At 35.4% G+C, this 18,888-nt stretch overlaps 1 protein-coding gene across 4 annotated transcripts in view; it reads right to left on the bottom strand.

The window, feature by feature from the left end:
- Positions 1-15,353: 15,353 nt before the first annotated feature.
- The window catches only part of LOC136039331 (chromatin-remodeling ATPase INO80-like), a 138,516-nt gene continuing 134,981 nt past the window's right edge, over positions 15,354-18,888 (bottom strand). For all 4 annotated transcript variants that reach the window (XM_065722956.1, XM_065722954.1, XM_065722953.1 and 1 more), the window contains exons 26-27: positions 17,064-17,243; positions 15,354-15,625 (exon numbers count right to left, since the gene is read on the bottom strand). In XM_065722956.1, coding sequence (XP_065579028.1) covers positions 15,396-15,625; positions 17,064-17,243 — 410 coding nt within the window. In that variant the 3' untranslated portion in view covers positions 15,354-15,395. The remainder of the gene's footprint in view (positions 15,626-17,063; positions 17,244-18,888) is intronic.

Below are 18,888 nucleotides of genomic sequence, written 5' to 3'. Positions count from 1 at the left end.
TTCAGTCTACACTCAGTTTTACGCAAATTATTAATTTTACTATGTCAGTAGTCGGCTTAGGACTGACAGGAATAGATCTTTTATTTAGACGGTATATTGAAGAGCTAGCTCTTTAATTTGAAAGTCAAATCATCAATTTCATTACAATAAGCTGAACTACTGACAATGAAAATTCACGCGTAACACGCGACTTTTAGTGACAAAATATACATAAGAAATTATTTCATTTTACAGGGCCAAGGAATTCCATACCAGCAGGGGCTAGTTGACAAATCATCAACATCAAAATATTACAATTTGGGTAAATCTAGTTTTGGAGAGGAATTTATTTTAAATTTAATTTACCAGGCAAGCTTTCATGTCGATGGGTAATACTAAGGGCAAATTGCCTTCCAATCCAAAGCGGGCAAAAAATATTTGATAGAATGAATGTGATTCCTGAATGGGGGTATCCATGTACCCTGTGTAAGGAGGATGATGAAGATTAAGACTATTTTCTTCGAGAGTGTATGGTGCTTTCTGAATTCGGGGAAAAGTATTTACATAGTATTAATTTGCAGTTTCCTGACATTCTGTGGAAAAAAAAGGAACAGTGTATACGATTAATTATTTTGTCTCCAGATTAAATATTTTTCGCATTGTAATTTGTTTTCGTTTGTTTTGTAATATATTTAGTTGGTAATTTCCTTGCCTTTTATATAGGTCTCCCGAGATTTTGAAATATACGGATCTATCCATTTATATTTTATCATAAGAAGGTTGTCCCCAAGAATGAAGGATCCAAGAGCCTGTTGTAAGAAAAAATGAAGTATAATTAAAGTTTTAGTGGCATACCAAGTACTTAAAATTTACTACTAAATACTTTCAGTATACAGTAACCGCCCTTTTGATTCCTGCTTTGAATCAAGTTGCAAACCCACTATAATTATCCAGCTATTGTTACACTTCAATAATGGCATATCAAAGCAATAGGCAGTCGAATCTTACCGTTTTGTAGCACATTTTTACATCCCAGATTCTGTCTTAAGAAGTACATAATTAGCCCCTATATTGAATCAGGGTGAATTTATAGCCCAACATAAGATATTGTCAGTCGTTATTTAGAGACTAATTAATAGGCTGAGGATACTGGTTTTTATGAATCTTCTAAACAAATGCCTTGATCTGCCTAATTATTTCAAGATAATTATTTTTTCTAGACTGTCTGTGGGAAATTGACGAAAGGATCAAATTTCTTACGCCAATTAAAATGTCGTTGCCAAATAAAAGATAGTGGAGGTAGCGAAAAACGGTAACAGCAGCGAACTGTTAAATGTGGCAATAGAAACACTCGAGATACCCTGTATGTTTTATCGGGGAGTCCCCTACCCCAAGAGCCTCGTCACCAAATTATTTCGTTAAACAATGACGATCATCCCAGACACGTACGCATGAACTTGTACTTTTTGTAGGGGGGGGGGGCAGTGATAAGAATCAGGGTTCAACGCTGGGACATGTGACGTCAAGCCTTGGCACCCAATGTATGCACCTGGATAAGCCTATAGACTGCCTCTACTGCATATAAACCTTATTTCTTCCTAGTTCAGTATTATTGTATTAGCTGGATTCCATATTTAGTATATGAGCCTTCTTCAAGCTAATGAATTTTACTTCAAATATAACTTCACTTCTTTTTGCACCAAGCTTACATATTTTTAGAAAGCACCAGTAATCTAAGGTCACAGGTAGCAGTAGAGTAAATGCAAGACGGAGGAAATGCATGAACTTATAGGGAGACTCGGGAAAATGATGTTGATATTCCTGGGAAGCATGTGCTGAAAGACCTTGTACACGTAACTGCCGCTCGCATATCCAACACAATGTGGGATGACTTAAAAGAAACTCTTGCTTACAAAGAAATGTCTAGGTGTTGCCTACTCTTTGATATTGTTGTAGTTGCAGGACTGACAAACGGTCGAATGACCAAGAAAAGGTACTGAGGGACCTATTTTCATTAGAAAAAGATTCCTCTCTAGAGACCATCTCAATTCCAAAGCTCAGAGTCAGAAAGCCGTAGGGAAGAAAAGAGTAATACATTTTGGGAATAAAACTTGGCCATTTTCGACAATTCTCTTCCAGCCTTTCTGAAAAGCATTGTATACTGAATAGATCTCCCTCCTGTAGGTATCACTTTTACCGCATGAATACATCTAGGAGGCGCCCTTTACCAGATGTTCCTCATTGTCGATTTGCTGAAAAAGTTTTTTGTTAGCATTCAGACCAAAACAAATTGATGGTAGTAATTTAGAAATTGCCAACTCATTTTTATTGACTACTTTGGCTATTTCTGACTTTATTTCTTCTGCTGTGAGTGACCAATAGACACCTTCAGAAGTCTTTCTACGAACCATTTCAACTTTTTACACCAAAATCAGAATCTCATTTATGCCATTTTCTGATTTTGCAGTTTCGTCGAGCTTGATCACATAGTAATTACGACCGATTTCATCAAGAACACTACAAAATGATGTTGTTAAAAAATAAGCGAACTTGGTTGACACGAAAAAGTCTCTAATTTTCAAAAAAATCTTCAAAAGCGTTTGCTTTTCCGTCTGTGAAGCTTCCCAGATAACTAGATTCAATCATTTCCAGTTCTGGTGTGATTTTTGCTACTGTTATTTCATCCCTGAGCACAAAAGCATCCATGTCCTTAGACATCTTACACTACTGTCCTAGCCAGACATCCAGTTTATTTGGCTGCAATACTGAACAGAACAGAAGACTCAATTCTTTGGGAATCAGACTTTTGATGATTTTACTTCATTGATGACAGGAAAGAAATTTTAGGCTCATTAGAGAGCTAAACCTTCATTTCTCATTCTGACCAAAAGTTAAGTTCTTTCTCCTCTGACCAAAGAAGTTTCTATCAACGTCTTTTCTATTTGAAAATACTGTAATATCCTTTTTATAAGTGACTGATTAGGAAAATTAAAATATTGCTTTCATTTCCGAGGAAAAAAAAACACACATAGAAGTCCAAAAAATGACATGGACAACAAATGGACCTCTTTTTTATAGAAGTGATATAGAAGAGAGGTAAAATTAAATTCAAAAACATATTTAATATTTTGCTTAAAGATCACAAGCTTCGAAGATTTGATTGACTATTTGTAACTGCTTTCATCCCAAATTTTCAATAGTTTCCACATTGGATTTCAAGTTTCATATTATATTCATGGTTTGCATCAGCAGAATTTTAAAAGTGAATTTGTCGATAATTTACATACAATTCACATGTTTCAAACGCTTCGATGACCCCCAGCCCCCTTCAAAACAAATTTCTTTGTAGACTACTTGTCTGATTATGTCTATTCAAAAATTTTATATCATCTAAAGTCAGTTTCACTTCATACATATGGGAATATTCTCGAATTTGATTTTATAGTGAAATAACTGTACAGCGTGCAAAATACATATTTTGAGCTTCAACTTAGCATTTATGAAAACCAAGTGGAAGGCTTATTCTGGTTTAGACCCTATGAAGAAGAATTATTTTAGTAGTTTAAAAAGGAAAAAAAAACCTGCTTCACAAGAATCTCAAGTGATAATTGACCAAATTTTCCTCCATGACCAAATCTAAAAATCATAAAAACCTTTATGATGCTACCTGTGCTACAAAGGTAAGGTAGTAGAATGATATAGAAATACCAGAAGCCTCTCGGTAGCGTAACGGATTGATTGCAAGGACGGTAATTCTAAAGTTGCAGTGTGAGAACTTTTCTTAAATTACCTAAATAACGTCATTCAGTAGGCATTTAAGCGTTCCCGTGCGACGGAAAAATAAAATCTGCCGACAGGTCAAGTTGTAAAAGACAGATTTATGACGATCACGAGCTTAGCATCATTGCATTACAGGGCTTCTTTTGAGGATGCAGAAAACCTGAAATCTTATTTGTTGGCTTTCCCTTAATTTAAGAAAAACCTGCTACACAAAAAGAATAGAAGTTAAAAACAGAAGAGTAAGAAGGGTGAAATATTCACAAAAGGAAACCGGGTGTCTAGCACCCACATTCCATAAATAAATAATGTCCAAACAATTTGTTCACTTTTACTTTTGCAACTATTTTCCAAATAGCGAACAATTTGTCTGAAATGGATACAACAGTATGATAACTAGGCTTCATGATTAGTATATGATTAGGCAAAGATATTTAGACGTCAAAATTCGTTAGCTACAGAATAAAAAAGCTTTATCTTCTTTGTCATACTAAATTGGGAAGCTGTAATTCCAACAGTTAAGATGAATACCAAGTTTACTTCATTCTAGAAAAATCCATCCCCCGGTAAAGGCTATAGCCCCCGCCGAAGTATTTTGAAATTATTTTGATGTGACATAAATTAGAGAAGGGATTTGAAGGTATTCAAAGCCAAAACGTTTTTTTTAAGAAACAGTGGTAAATGAAAAAATATTTCATTTATATGTTGACAACCCTTTTCAACCGCCTAACGGAAATCAAACTGAAAAGTTCAAGGAATCAAAAATGAGTAGAAATGACTACTTCAATAAAGACTTGAAACCTAATAAAACGAAGCGACGCAAAAATGGAATTAAAATTAAAATTGTGTGAGTTGGATGCAACTGTTATGTTACGACATTTCCAGTGTCACCGAGTGTCTCTTCATATATTTAAGACTTAGTGCTACGCTCCATACAGCATTAGTCATCTTCAAATAAATAGACATCTGATCTGAAACGTGTTTTAAGTTTTCTATTAATACGAAGATTTTTTTTTTGTGGTTCCTAAACTAATAACCATCCTTCGAAATAAATTCCCACGTACTAGTTTAAGCCAGAATTCCTACTTTTTCTTGATTTTCGTTCCGTAATTTAGCCTATAGTCGTTTCCTAGCATTAATCATGAATAATGTGAGCTCAAAAAGTGATGTTTAATGAAAAAAGGGAGAAAAGCAACCAGTTTCTTATCAGCCACAACTTTAGCGTAGAAGGATCGGTAAATGAAAAGCAAAAAGTAATAGAAAAAAATATTATAAGAAACAGTAATAGAAATAAAAGATATACCGCTTAATGCTCTCTTACTGTGACAAAACACCATTGGAAGTAATTTCCAGACCATAAAATTTATTCCTTGATTTATTGAAACTTCAGCTGCCGATACTTACACGGGTGGCCTTAAATCACCATATTCAAGCCTTTACATATCCATACTTAATGGAGCAGAGTAAACGACCCCCAATATTAACTCACAGTGATGATAATCCCCAATACCTTGTGTACGGGAACATGCACAATTGGAGCAATTGTTCAGAATAGTTAGTAAATAATGGATTGACTATGGTATCAGAAGCTTCAGATTATTCACAGTTGCATACCAAGCATACTTCCTTGGTATAAAATTCGCTTCCAATTGAATAGACTCGTCAGTTAAAAGAATCCTTTTATAACAAGGTATATCATAGCAGATTATGATGCAAGTTTTATGCTCAGGAATTTTCATTGCACCTTTCAGTAGTATATGTGTGACACTGAATCGAATTAGATAAATTATGTAGAATATTAATTTTCTCAGATTTCGAAATATAACTGATATAAATTATATAAAAGTCTCAGATTTTCTTGACAAGCATTTAAAATGTGAAGCTTGAATTTATTTCACAGCTATGATCAAAAATAATGAACTTGTGTTTCTTGAGAAGTATCATAATTTCTAATTCCAAATGCCACAGCTCATAATAGACATGTACGATAATTTAGGACGAAATAAGTATACTGAAAGAAGGCTTTAAAAAAAAGTAAAAATTCAGATCAAAACATCGAACTGGTTCAAGGGGTTATATCCTTAATTTTATACTTGAATAATATTCAAAGAAATCCCAAAACCTTTTAGCCGAGAGTGGATGAAATACTAGACAAACTGCCTTTCTTAGTTTATAAGTTTCTCGACAAGAAACTAAGCTGGAATGTTTTACAGAAATAAAAAAGTGACGAAAAGGAAGCAAAAATCGAATAAGAGAGAAAAGTATGCACGGAGACGCCTTAAGAGAGGGAAAAAGAACATCAGGAATACCGTTTGAAGGAGGATCGGTGACCTCTAAAGGCGAAAAAGGAAAACGGGGACTTCCTGACTCATTCAACTCCAGTCCCGGTTTCTATTTTCGAAATCTATTTCTAGAATCTTACATAATTCTGCATAATTTGACTATTTTCTTGAATTTTACAAGTTTGCGCCATCTCCGTCTTCATAATACTTCCTTGCGTATGTCCTTGGCAAAAAATAAGTGACTAAGATGGTTAAAGTGTACAGCAAAAAGAAAAAAAGATACAGGCTCTCCGCCAACGTAACTAGACATAAACGGAGAGTGAACGAGTAGAAAAAAATGGTTTCCTTGGAACTTAATCCCCATGCAAATAAACACCCGTTTAATTCAACTTTTGCACAATACAACCTCCGTTTAACTGAACCCTCACGCAACTCAACTTCAGTCAAAGCAATTCAAAGCTCATTTAACTCAACCCCATTTAACCCAACCCCTCTTCAAATCAACGCCGTTCAGCTCAACCCTCCTTAAATCAACAGTATACCTAGAAAATGTTATTCAGTCCTTTTTGTCGGAAGTTGTATTCGATTGAAATTGTTAATTCATTAATTAATTCTCATGTGAGTGTTTTTTATATGCTCCTTTAAGACAAAACTATTCCCCACCCCCTTAAAAAAAAAAACAAATTATACCTCTGTTTTATACATTTGAAATTAGTAAAACTTATAATGTCCACGGCCCAAAAACACTAGAATTTCATGGTTGCAGCAACGTTGTTGAATAAGGGTTGAATTGCACGAGCGTTGAGTTGAATATGGGTTGAGATAAATAGCGGTCAAGTTAAACAGGGTTGAGTTGCATGGGGGTTGAGTTAAATGAGGGTTGAATTGCACGGGAGTTGAGTCAAATGGGCGTTTAGTTAAATGAAGGTTCAGTTAAACCAAGGCTCAGATACAATTCGTTGAGTTGAACTCAACGCAACAAAAAAAAGCCACGTCGTTATTCACCCTGAAAGCCCTTTTTTAAAATGACTACATGAATTTCCATCGAAAGGTTATCCAAGTACTTTTTAAAGGCCTTGACCTGAGTTACCTGTGGGCAACTACGACCCTGCCTACAGATGGTAAGGTATTCAATTCCCCACATCAACAGTAGCTACTTCAGTTTTGAAAGTCTCAGTTGATCCTTTCAAACCCTCAGTCACTCAAGAACCACCCGTATCAGAAATAGAGTTAACTCTTGAAGATATTAGACCTGTCACAAAATTTTGTAATTAAAAACCGTCTTAGTAACTAGTTTCAAAGTGAAAACCCTTCTTGTCACACGTAATTATTAGTTTCTGTCAAAAGAAATCAGCGGGCTCGGTATGGAGCAACCTTCTTTTACTACCTTATGTACTTAATACCTAGATTTCAATCATTATATTACCCTTTCGATCAGCGAATATGACTTAGTGGTATTTTAGCGGTAGCAGAAACATGTCTATTCAACTTGGAGGGTAGTTCTCATGGTTAAGACCTTTAGCGGCGGATTAAAGAAGGTTAGGGTGGAGGATTAACTAAAGTGGATTCTATTTCAGTTAAATAAGGGTTCTTGCCGAAATTGACTGTTCTATTCCCTCTTGCTAAAATCCTGCCCATCATACATTTTTCTAAGAAACCGTGACTTCAAGTATTTCATTTAAAAGTGACGAGAAAAAAAATTTCCTCGCTTCCATGAAAAAGCATAACTTTCACATAACTTTTTTCTCAGATTTCTTATTCCTCACAACAAAAACCTTCAAATTTATTTAAGGTCATGATTCTTCGGAGCTACGTCTTTAGCCTTTGAATTAAGCTAGTTTTACTCAGTGTTTGCTGTTGTACACTCCCCCCACCTGTTTAGTTACAAATATTTTCTGTCCAAATATATTCCTTACCGGTTGAAAGTTTAGAACCATTACCAGTCTTAAACGGCCTATTTATGTAAGGGTCTGACCACTTAATATGAGGAGCACTATCTTGTTTTCGATATTTTTGATATTCGATGTTTTCGATATTTGACACATGACGCGGTAAAAAAAATTCACTAACAACTGTATTCTACTTCTATGCAACTCCTGAATCATCCCTATGACTCGATATCCTCTATTTGCTGCAGCGCAAGAGATTCCCGTAGCTCAGCTAGAGCGTTTTAGAACTGAGCCATAGCTACAGTGCCGTCAAAGTCGAAAATACGGAAAAACTATAATTTTAAAGTACAAATTTTATGTTGCTCCTCGAAATTATGAAAAATGCATGTCATTTAAAGACATTATAGTAATTCTCCCTTTCTGAATTTTCCCAGAGATTCAGGAAAATCAACAGTTTTTCAATAGGAGGAAGGGAAAAGTTTGAGGTGTTTTTGCTGGTAAGGTGTCTTGTTTTATTTTCAAATGCTGCAATTATAATATTTTTGGTCTTCCACAGGAGGGAAAGATAAAATATTTTTGGCCTTCCACAGGAGAGGAAGGTAAAATATTTTTGGCCTTCCACAGGAGAGGAAGGCGCCCATTTTTCTCCTGCTTTTACTCATATTCAACTAGAATTTGTAATAGAATGGCTAGTTTCAATTTCTTCCACTGGATCCTATGAGTTGAAAAAAGAGCTATCACAAAAAGTAACCTTTATGTACTAGCCTTAAACCTTAACAAGAAGAGACCTAGATACCAGAAAACGTTGACAGCGATTAGCAATTGGCAATTTTATAGCAGAGGATCAAAGAACTTTTAAATAATAATTGTCTTTCTAATCCCGAAAAATGAATTCAGTTTTAACCTTAATAAAATAGAAAATTACATCGTTATCCCTGTCGAAAATATATTTTCCACCACCCATTCTTTTTATTACAAAACACATCAATCAGACGACAATGACAATCTATCATTATAACGATTCCACGACGAAATGAAACTAAAGAAGACTTCAATTCTATTGAAGGTGATTATAAAAATTCCAAACGCCTGCATAATCCATCATTCCTGCGGAAGCAAGGTTGAATATGTATCTAGTTACTCTAAAAGCCATATTGCTGGACGAAACCCCAGCTGGAGTTCTTAGGTCACGACGTAACCTGACATCAGGTCGCGTTTGCCTCGCACGCCTGGGGGAAACATTATTCCATAAGCTGCATGCTGGTGCCAAAACAAAATAATTACTTTGAAGACGGATAACATAAACGATTTTTATTTGACTGAAGACAAATCTTTTTCCGACTGCAAGGAAAATAGTCTGGAAAAATTGTGAAAAAAAGGGGTCAACCTTAAACGAATTGCTATAGAAATGATTCTTTCAATACCTGACCCAAAAGTATGTGCTGATTCCGAATACAAAAAGTTTACCACTCTAGCTCTTTCAAACATTCAAGTTTTTGAGGTTGGGGCAAAAAATGTTGATTGAGTAAATACCAGGAAACGTGATTAGACGTGTCATTTCTACGCTCTTTTTTGCTGATGAACATGAAACTAAATGTTTAATGTCAAAGAATTGTTTGTGGTTTAAAGCTTTGGGAGAGAGTGAGGTTGGAGGAGAGGTTCTACTTTGAAGACGGATAACATAAACGATTTTTATGTTATCCGACTGCAAGGAAAATAATCTAGGAAAATTGTGAAAAAAAGGGTCAACCTCAAACAAATTGCTATACAAATGATTCTTTCACTACCCGACCCAAAAATATGTGCTGATTCCGAATACGAAAAGTTTACCGCTCTAGCTCTTTCAAAATTTGAGTTTTTGAGGTTGAATTTGAAGTTGAGGCAAAAAAATGTTGATTGAGTAAATACCAGCAAACGTGATTAGACGCCTAATTTCTACGCTCTTTTTTTGCTGATGAACATGAAACTAAATGTTTAAAATCAAAAGAGACGTTTGTGGCTTAAAGCTTTGAAAGAGAGTGAGGTTGGAGGAGAGGTTCTAGGAAAATTGTGAAAAAAGAGATCAACCTCATACAAATTGCTATAAAAACGATTCTTTCACTATCCGACCAAACAATATGTGCTGATTCCGAATCCGAAAAGTTTACTGCTCTAGCTATTTAAATTTTTTTAGTTTTTTGAGGTTGATGAGGCAAAAAATGTCGATTGAGTAAATACCAGCAAATGTGATTAAATAGGTCATTTCTACGCTCTTTTTTGCTAATGAACATGAAACTAAATGTTTAAAGTCAAAACAATTGTTTGGGGCTTAAAACTTTGAGAGAGAGAGAGAGAGAGTGAGGTTGGGCAAGAGGTTCTAGGAAAATTATGAAAAAAGGGGTCAACCTCAAACAAATTGCTATACAAATGATTCTTTCACTATCCGACTAAAAAATATATTCTGATTCCAAATCCGAAAAGTTTGCTGCTCTAGCTCTGGGTTTTTTTAGGTTGTGGGTAAGTTTTTTAATGTAAAGAATGCCGTCCTGAAAAGACATTTCCGAATTTAGGAAGTTGTTTAGGGGTTTGATTGTTTAGGGGTTTGATTGTTTAGGGGAACATCCCTAATGCATTAGAACATTACAGCAACTTGGATTGAGGATGGAGAGGGTTAGGTAGTCTCTGAGGCGAATTTGAGGTACATAAAAATCTGACTTTTTCGAAAGTCGTCATCATCCGCGAGTTTCGAAGGATTTTCGCATCTCCAATTCTTTGTCTGAAAATTCTACTTTCTAACTAAAGGTTTGTGATAGATATAGAGGTAGATTTGAGGTACAAGAATTGACAAAAAATCTGATTTGTCAATTGAAACTAGAATAATTCCTGAAAATTTTAACAGAATCGCTAAAGTTATTTTGTAAACTGCAAACATATTTATGGTGTCTTGAGGGGATAGTTCTAATTCGGTTTCGGAAACAGCACATATTTTTTAGTCGGATGGTGAAAGAATCATTTATATAGCCATTTGTTTGAGGTTAAACCACATTTTTACTAGACTAAAATGTCAGAAGTGAAAACAAGAAAGTTGCAATAGGGAAGGAGAGGGGCGCTATATGAAGTAGCACCATTTTTTTTTTATTAGAATAGTCCCCTTCAAAGCCACCATACCCGTGAATACCACAAAAAAAGAGATTAAACCAATCGCAATAAAAAGAAGATACAACGAAAGTCAAAGCGACAAGAACTAATGGCAAAATAATGAATAAAAGCCGTCGAGATAAAGAAATAGCAAGTGCAAGAATTCGTATCTATAATAACGATTTACCTATTTAAGATCCAGCTGGCTTTCTTGGCTTTATTTGACAAAATAAATTCAATTTACCAACAACTGTTTGTTCCAATTATTAGCAAATACTTAATTTGTCTATCACTACAAGGAAAGCTGCTTAACTAGGACATCAGTAGCTGCAGGAACATGGGGTCAAACTAAACATTTAGCCCTTTTAGAGGCCAAAAGTAAAAAGACGACATTTTCTGGTATGAAAAGGAACCCTTTCCAAGCCTTTGCCCTCTCCCATATAGTGTTTAGCAGGCTTGCCCTCCTATAAAAATTCTTTCAGGTACCCACAAAATGGGATAGAAGCTAAGTAACTATTATCTCATCTACTAAAAAGTGCGTGAACCAACAGTAAGACTTGACATAAATAGGTGTTAATCTCATACTTGGGTACGCACTTCACGGCAGGTATCTATAATCTGTAAATAAAATTCAACGATTTTCACATAATGAATAGAAGAGAATGATGGAATTAACATGTGAGTCAATCTTTTTTTCAAGGCAAACTGTAAATGATAAAATAACGCAATGAGTTTTCATGTGCATTTGTCTTCTCTGTAAACACAATTATAGAATCCTTAAGTTTAACGTTCTGACTCCCGCCCCCTAAAAAAAAATGTATATATGATGTTTTTAAGTAAAAACAAAGCGAAAAAGATGCATAAAATACGGTCCTAAATTGTGGAGAAAAAGAGTATTGCTAAAACAGTGACGAAGGGCCAGAATCGGATGGATGGACCAGGTTTTCTTTGGGAAAGCCAGTTTTTTTTTTTGGGGGGGGGGAGCCATGAAAAGATAGTTTTAGCCAAAGTGGAGCACTAAATGCCATGCAATATACTTTCATCTTCTTTGGGTTTTCACAAAATGCCAAAAAAGCCTAAATTACTCTGTGGAATCCAATTATTTCAATAACAACATCTAAATAATAGAAAGACGGATTTCTCTTCTAAATCAAACATAAATGAGCCATTCTTTCAGTTAATAGTGAAGGTAATGATAACACCCTCCCCTCGTAGTAGATCAAGGGATGCTTCCCCTAGTTTCAGCCGAGTTTACACTTATAATTATATTAAAATTTGGATCCATCTCGTTTGGGAGCAGTCTAACTGTGTACAGTATTTGCTTACACTTATATGAACCTGTCGAGTAATAAACAAAAAGAGAGAGAGAAAAAAACAAAACAACAAATATACTCGCTAGAACCCTTCCGATATCCTAGATTCACCGTAACCAAAGTCAGCCACCTCATCCTTTGCAGACGGTGACAGATTTAGGGGGGGGGGTGCCAGATTGGCAAAAGCTCAGAAATTTAAGGGGCACAAAATACCAAATAAATAATCTATAGGTTAAAGATCATTTTGGAATTCTATTTTATTAAAGTAAAGTAGAGGGCGCAATTAATAAATGAACATAATTAATAAAACAAAAATAAATTTGAAAATAAAAATAATTCAATAATGATAATTAAATAACAATAATTAAAATAATCGAATTAAAATAATGAACAAAATTATTTATTGATGGAAAAATTGAAAACAATTTTGTTAATAAACGAAAAACTTGTCAAAATTTGGCCTGAAAATTTTCTTGGAGACGGGGGGGGGGGCTAATCAAGATAACTGCCACTGATCCTCTGTAATATGCGCCATTGAATCACCACTCCGCCAAGAAGGCGGTATGATACATATAGGTCCATAACATGGCAATTTAGTACAAAAATAGCAACCTTAATCTGCTACCATTTCCACCACCTATCTTAACCTAATCGAAGTGAGTGACATGAAATTAATACATTCCTCAACCATGCGGTGGGTGGGAAACAACACTAACAAAACAGGGATGCTTAAGCGCCTTGAACAAACTGACAACTCTAATCCAATGATGAATTTCTCAGGGGTTTTATAAGTAACCAAGATGGGCCAGCCTCGCCGGTAAATAAAGATATCCCAGCTACCTGACAAGGAGTGGATTGGACTTCCAAGTGTCAACTATAATCCTTTACTGAAAAGGGTAATAAGTGCCGGCATGCGTAGTTAATCATAGTAAAAATTTAAGGACAATTTTCCATCGAATAGAGAAATCCCCTGGGATTGGTCTTGAAGAAACAGCGGCGTTTGAGAAGCCACTATCAGCGTGTCAATCTGAAGAGGGATCAACACGATTGAGCAGGTCCACTAATCATACTTTGCAAAAAAAATATACAACATCAAATAATATTGCAAAGGATATGTTGATGGAGGCACGTAAGTAGGCAAGGGGACTGGTACATCTTTCCAAAACTACAGATTTGCCCCCGTATTTTACTTATGAAAATAAAATAGAAAGGAAAAATTCTCATTAAAAAGACGCAATCCATTTGTGATTTATGATGTGCTCTATTCACGAGGATAAGACCCGAGCCTTCGCCTCGACGAATAAGGGCTGTTCCTTAGCTTGTGTAAAAAAAGGACACATCAGAGCTACACATGCAAAAAAGTTATTTTCCTTGTTGTTCAAGGTGGGAAGTTCCAAGTCTCCTGAATAAGGTTTTCGGCAATGGCGATTTCAATTATATGCTTTTCATTTCGATCCAATGCCATTTTTTAGGGATTTCAGCTATTCTTCCAAATTTCCATAAATTTATTTTCGAAATAACATTTTACTATTAAGACTAGTCAAAATGATGGTTACCATTACTAAATCAGCAACGAATGATATCTTTTTCTCATTGGACAGTTTTGTTTTTAACACTTTTAAACTTTTTGGTTACTATGGGTCGTGGTTCGTTCTTTACTAGGTTACCTCCACAGGGACAACCAAGAAAATTTCGTGAAATTCCTAATGAAATGATTTTGCGGTATACAACATGATCTAAACAAGACAGTTAAAGGCCCAATTCGCTTACAATCTTCCTGGAGCTAAGCGAGGGCGGTCAAAGACCCCACAAGCGGCTTATTTATCTATCCTTCCACTGATTTAGGTGACGCTTTGCAGGCACATACGCAGGATTTTGGGTTAATTTTAGGCGGGGGAAGGGAGGGTGGGTGGGTAGTGGCAATTTTTTTTTTGAAAATATGAATAAGAAGTGCCAGGAAATTCGCCAAAATTTTGGATTTCTTAGGGTCAACAGGTTCAGGCCTTCTTGCTATCCACCACAAATTTTAAACACCGGATGTAACCTTTGGTTTTGGGCACGATTATATTTTCCACAAAGCCCAAAAGCTCAAAAATGTGTTTTGCGTTTGCTTTTATTATTAGTGATATCAGTACCATCCCACTAATTCTATGAACGAAAGAAGAAGATAAATCAGATCAATTTCTTAAAAAAAAGGAGCTTCTCTAAGTGTAAGAAACCAAAAAGTAATGTTATAATAACAATCCATTAATAATAATAAATATAAGAATCTGTCGAGGACAAAATGTACAATGGCACAGTACAATAAGAAACAGAGAAAAGGGTACAAAACGACGTTGGATTAAAAGGAATGAAGCAATCGATAGAACTTACTTTGTCAGAAAGGGTAGAAGATAAATTTGGCTTTTCAAAAAAAATATAAATTAACGCTTTTTGAAGTATCACAGGTGATGCCAGGCCAGGGTTACATATGTTTAATTCTACGAAGAGAATGAAATCAAAAAAGTGTGAAAACTAATAGTTCAGTATATAGAGATCAGCGGATTCCCACGAGGCATTCTAGATAAAAAAAAACTCTGAATATGCAAGTAATTTCTCTTTTTATGCGCAAATCGTGACAAATTTAAAACAGAGTATACTATTCAAACTAACTTTCAAATTACGAACCATCCGTAATCAAGCCATGGCATCTTAAACAAATCATCATTAGATATAATTAATTTTTAATTCTTTGTTGAGTCTCTAAATACCCCAAAACTAAGTATTTTACAACTAAACTTGGATGTGGTAATTCAAAAGAAACCAACAAATAAGCTTAAATGGGAACTCCTTTAATCAACCCCTTAAGAGTCTTCGAACCAGTACCTCAGAGCAATTGCAGCAAAGGAGCTCTCTGATAAGAGGTATGCTACTCGAATATCATCAAATTAGTTGTCAGTATATTGACACTAATATAAGCGAGCGTGAACACAAATCCCTAATAAAAAAGGCGGTAATAAAACTACAGATTTTTATTAATACAATTAAGTAGAAATATGTTACATTCCTTCATTTTCATCATCGGATAATCTTGATGCATGCAATGGTAAAACGGAAGGACTAAAACTTTCACATCTTGAAGGTGTTAAAACTAGACCCACGGGACCCCTGAGTGAGCTGCCCTTAGGTCGTCCCCTCGCCCGAGGCACATGATTAGCAGGTGTAGGCTGTCGAGTCCTAGGCCGACCGGGTCCTCTCTTGCTTGGTTCCTGCCGATAAGTTCTTGGACCTGCAATTAAATGGACGATTTTTAACAAAAAAATTGGGCGGCCTGAAAATACGTCGACATTATCATATTTAACACCAATCAATGAACATAAAGACACGTACCTAGGAGAGACCTCTGATTTTTCCCCACCCCTAAAATAACATAGTTTCATTATATAATTCCAAACACAAATTCATTTTACAAATTCCAAATAATATTGCGGTTCAACATTCTCTAAATGAGTTGCCCCCTCCATGATATGCACCTATCCATGATTAGCCCCCTCCAGGATATGCTGCTGCTTGCTTGACATACCAGAAACAAAGTGTTTTATACTTCCGAAAATACATTTATCTAAACTTTAAACGAAGGAAGAGTTTCAATGATATTAGTTTATACAAAAAAAAAAAAAAAAAAAAAAAAAAAAAAAAAAAAAAAAAAAAAAAAAAAAAAAAAAGAACTCAAAGGCCTGTAAGATACCATCCTTGCGTTTAAGTACAAGTTGTTGACCAATCATAAGGATGGGAAAGGAAGACATATTGAAGAATTCACTCGGTGAAATGACGCAAAACAGTGAAACTACTACAATCAAAATATATCTCAAAAATAAAGAAAAAAGGGCCGATATATTAGGTATTACACTTTTTCAGGGAGGACTTTTACAGGGTTTTCATATTACTTTGAAGGACCAGGACTGGGTAACGAGGAAAGGAAGGCGTTTAAATCAGCTGCACTAATAGTATTTTCTCAGACGAGCTAAGTAGTGTTTAGATGGATACGATACACTAATACGGCGCATTTTGGTAATTGCAAAAATGACTAAACGTTAATCTTGCCATAAAAAATAAACTTTGTGACGAGCCTTTTGTGACATTAGGTCTTTGTGAAGACACGCGGCTGACGGACAGTAGCTTGTTGATTCTTGTATTAATATGATAGCATCAAACTTTTATACGTATTCTTTTTCAGAAGGAGCTGATCGACCTAGTTTGGAGTTTGGGAGCTTGAGGATACCCAAGCTTAAGGAGTTAGAATATGGATAAATCGAATTCCGCTTCCACTCTTTGATCCAAAACAACTCTACTTAAGCCGTTTTACTCACGATAAAGGAGATCCCTTATTTAAGGCCCATTGTCTAGCAATTCTGATCTGATCCACCAGACTAGGTTTGGACCTCGGGTTGGGGTAAAACCTTCAAGATGGAGTTGTAAAGTTAGTCTGTGGCTTTATATTAAAGAGGTTCGGCAGTTTTTGTAGCCAAGGGGGCTACCATAAAGACCCGAAAAGTCTTAATTCGGGTCTAGAGGAAGGGTACTCAAAACCTATCAGAAATACTGACAAAATTCTAAGCAATTTTAGAAACAAATAAGTTATTTTTTAGCACTTGTCTAGCAAGGCTGTCCTTCACAATCCTGATCAGAACACAAATAACACAAACACACAGAAAAAAGAACCTTACTTTCATCGTCAGAATCACCAGGATTTGGGGTGCTCGCAATACCAGTCAAACTTCCTCTAGATAACCCACGACTAGTCCTTGCACAAGGCCTTCCGCGACGGCCAACACCTCGGAATTGGAATGGTCGTGATCTATGGGATAGACCGGGTAACAAGGGCGATACGTCAAACTCCAAATTACCTAAAATAAAATAAGAAAATCAGCTTGTGCTAACTTGAAGAGATTTAACAGGCTACAAGGAGTCTTCTTAATTTTTTTTTAAATTATTCAAATGATTTTTATCAGGATCCACCGTCAACATTCGGCGAACACAACTGTATATCTATAATAGATCTGATAGACCTTCTTAACAAGGGAATTTTTCCTAATGATTATCATTTACTTCAGCCCCCCTTGTAAGTAGGGGCTGCTGAAATTCATTAATACAGTGTAAATAAATTCAAAGATACACATTTTAAAAATATGCTACTACTCCATTTGAGTTGCAATTCCATTTGAATGCAAAACTAAAACCAGACCTGCTTTTAAACCAACTGAACTACTGATGAAAAAATTTATAAAGCTACCATTCTTAACCCTCCCCCCAAAAAAGCCCTCTTCAATTACCCTGCCATTCATCCAATAGTAAAAAGAATATTAATACCTTCTGGACTTAACAAAAGACACAAATCCAGCATAAATCAAAGCTTAAAATTTTACAATTAATTTTCCAATCCGGGAATTGAAAAAAAAGACCCTACACAACAAGCTTAAACTCTTGGATTTAAAAAGAAATTAAGCCACAAGCCTACAAATAATTATGATCCACAGATTCCCCACAAGATCCAGTCAGTTACGGGTCTCAGAAATTTTGACATAATTCTGACGGATGGTCCATACTAGCAACAAAGGGGAGATTTGGCTAAAGACACAACGTTGCAACCAGCAGGAGGTGATATGATCGTCAGAAGTCAGACAGTAGTTGGATAACGGTGGACCAGCCAGGCGAGACGAATGCAATAGAGTTGAGACGAAATGAAAGCTGGGCTTTAATCTTTACAAATTGCACTTAATGAAGTATCATTAGTAGGCAAAGAAACTGCAGTTGGTCAAACATGCAGTTGGTGCATTAAACCAACAAAGGTCATTTATAAAGGGATTTATCTACAAAATGGACACTACAGCCAGCCAAAATCGAAACACGTGCAGTAAAGAACTCAGTAATTGAAGCTTAAAGTTGCTTGTTTAAATAATAGACTAGTACAAAAAGACCAGAACGTTTATTTTCGCAAAAGCTTGGTAATTTCAACAAGAAATGTCCAATTCGGTTGGTCCTTTCCATCACTTAGCCGATTTAATCTATTTCTAATTTTCTTTGAGCAATTGAAGTCTACCTTATAATTAGTAAAAAAAAAAACAAAAAAAAACAATTTGTCTCCTATTTATTTGTATGGTACTCTTCTAGCAAGTTGGTCTTTTCATGGGTAATAGATATATTAATATAGCAATTTAAATCAATAGAATGTGGAATATCCTACAATTTTTCAGACATCACTAATCAACACGACAGGGCAGATGTAGCCAAAAACTGTATCTATCCCCATACGGTGTTTTGGTTTTAGATAGTCACTAAGTCATCACCCTCAGATTACCAAAATTCAAATAAAGGATAAACAAAACACGGATTATATTGTAAATACTTGTTTGAAGCCACAGAGCTTCAGGAAAAGCTACTTCAAGCACATTCTTCCTCTACAGTCTAATAAATTCTTCTCGAACAATTCGAACATACTATCTTCTTTAATCTCTCGACTTTCAGCTAATCAAATATCCCGACTTTCATCTT

The sequence above is a fragment of the Artemia franciscana genome, chromosome 19 (assembly GCF_032884065.1).
Source record: "Artemia franciscana chromosome 19, ASM3288406v1, whole genome shotgun sequence".
Taxonomy (NCBI): Eukaryota; Metazoa; Arthropoda; class Branchiopoda; order Anostraca; family Artemiidae; genus Artemia; species Artemia franciscana.
Note: the sequence above shows the minus strand (reverse complement) of the source record. Positions and strands in the feature narration are given on the sequence as shown.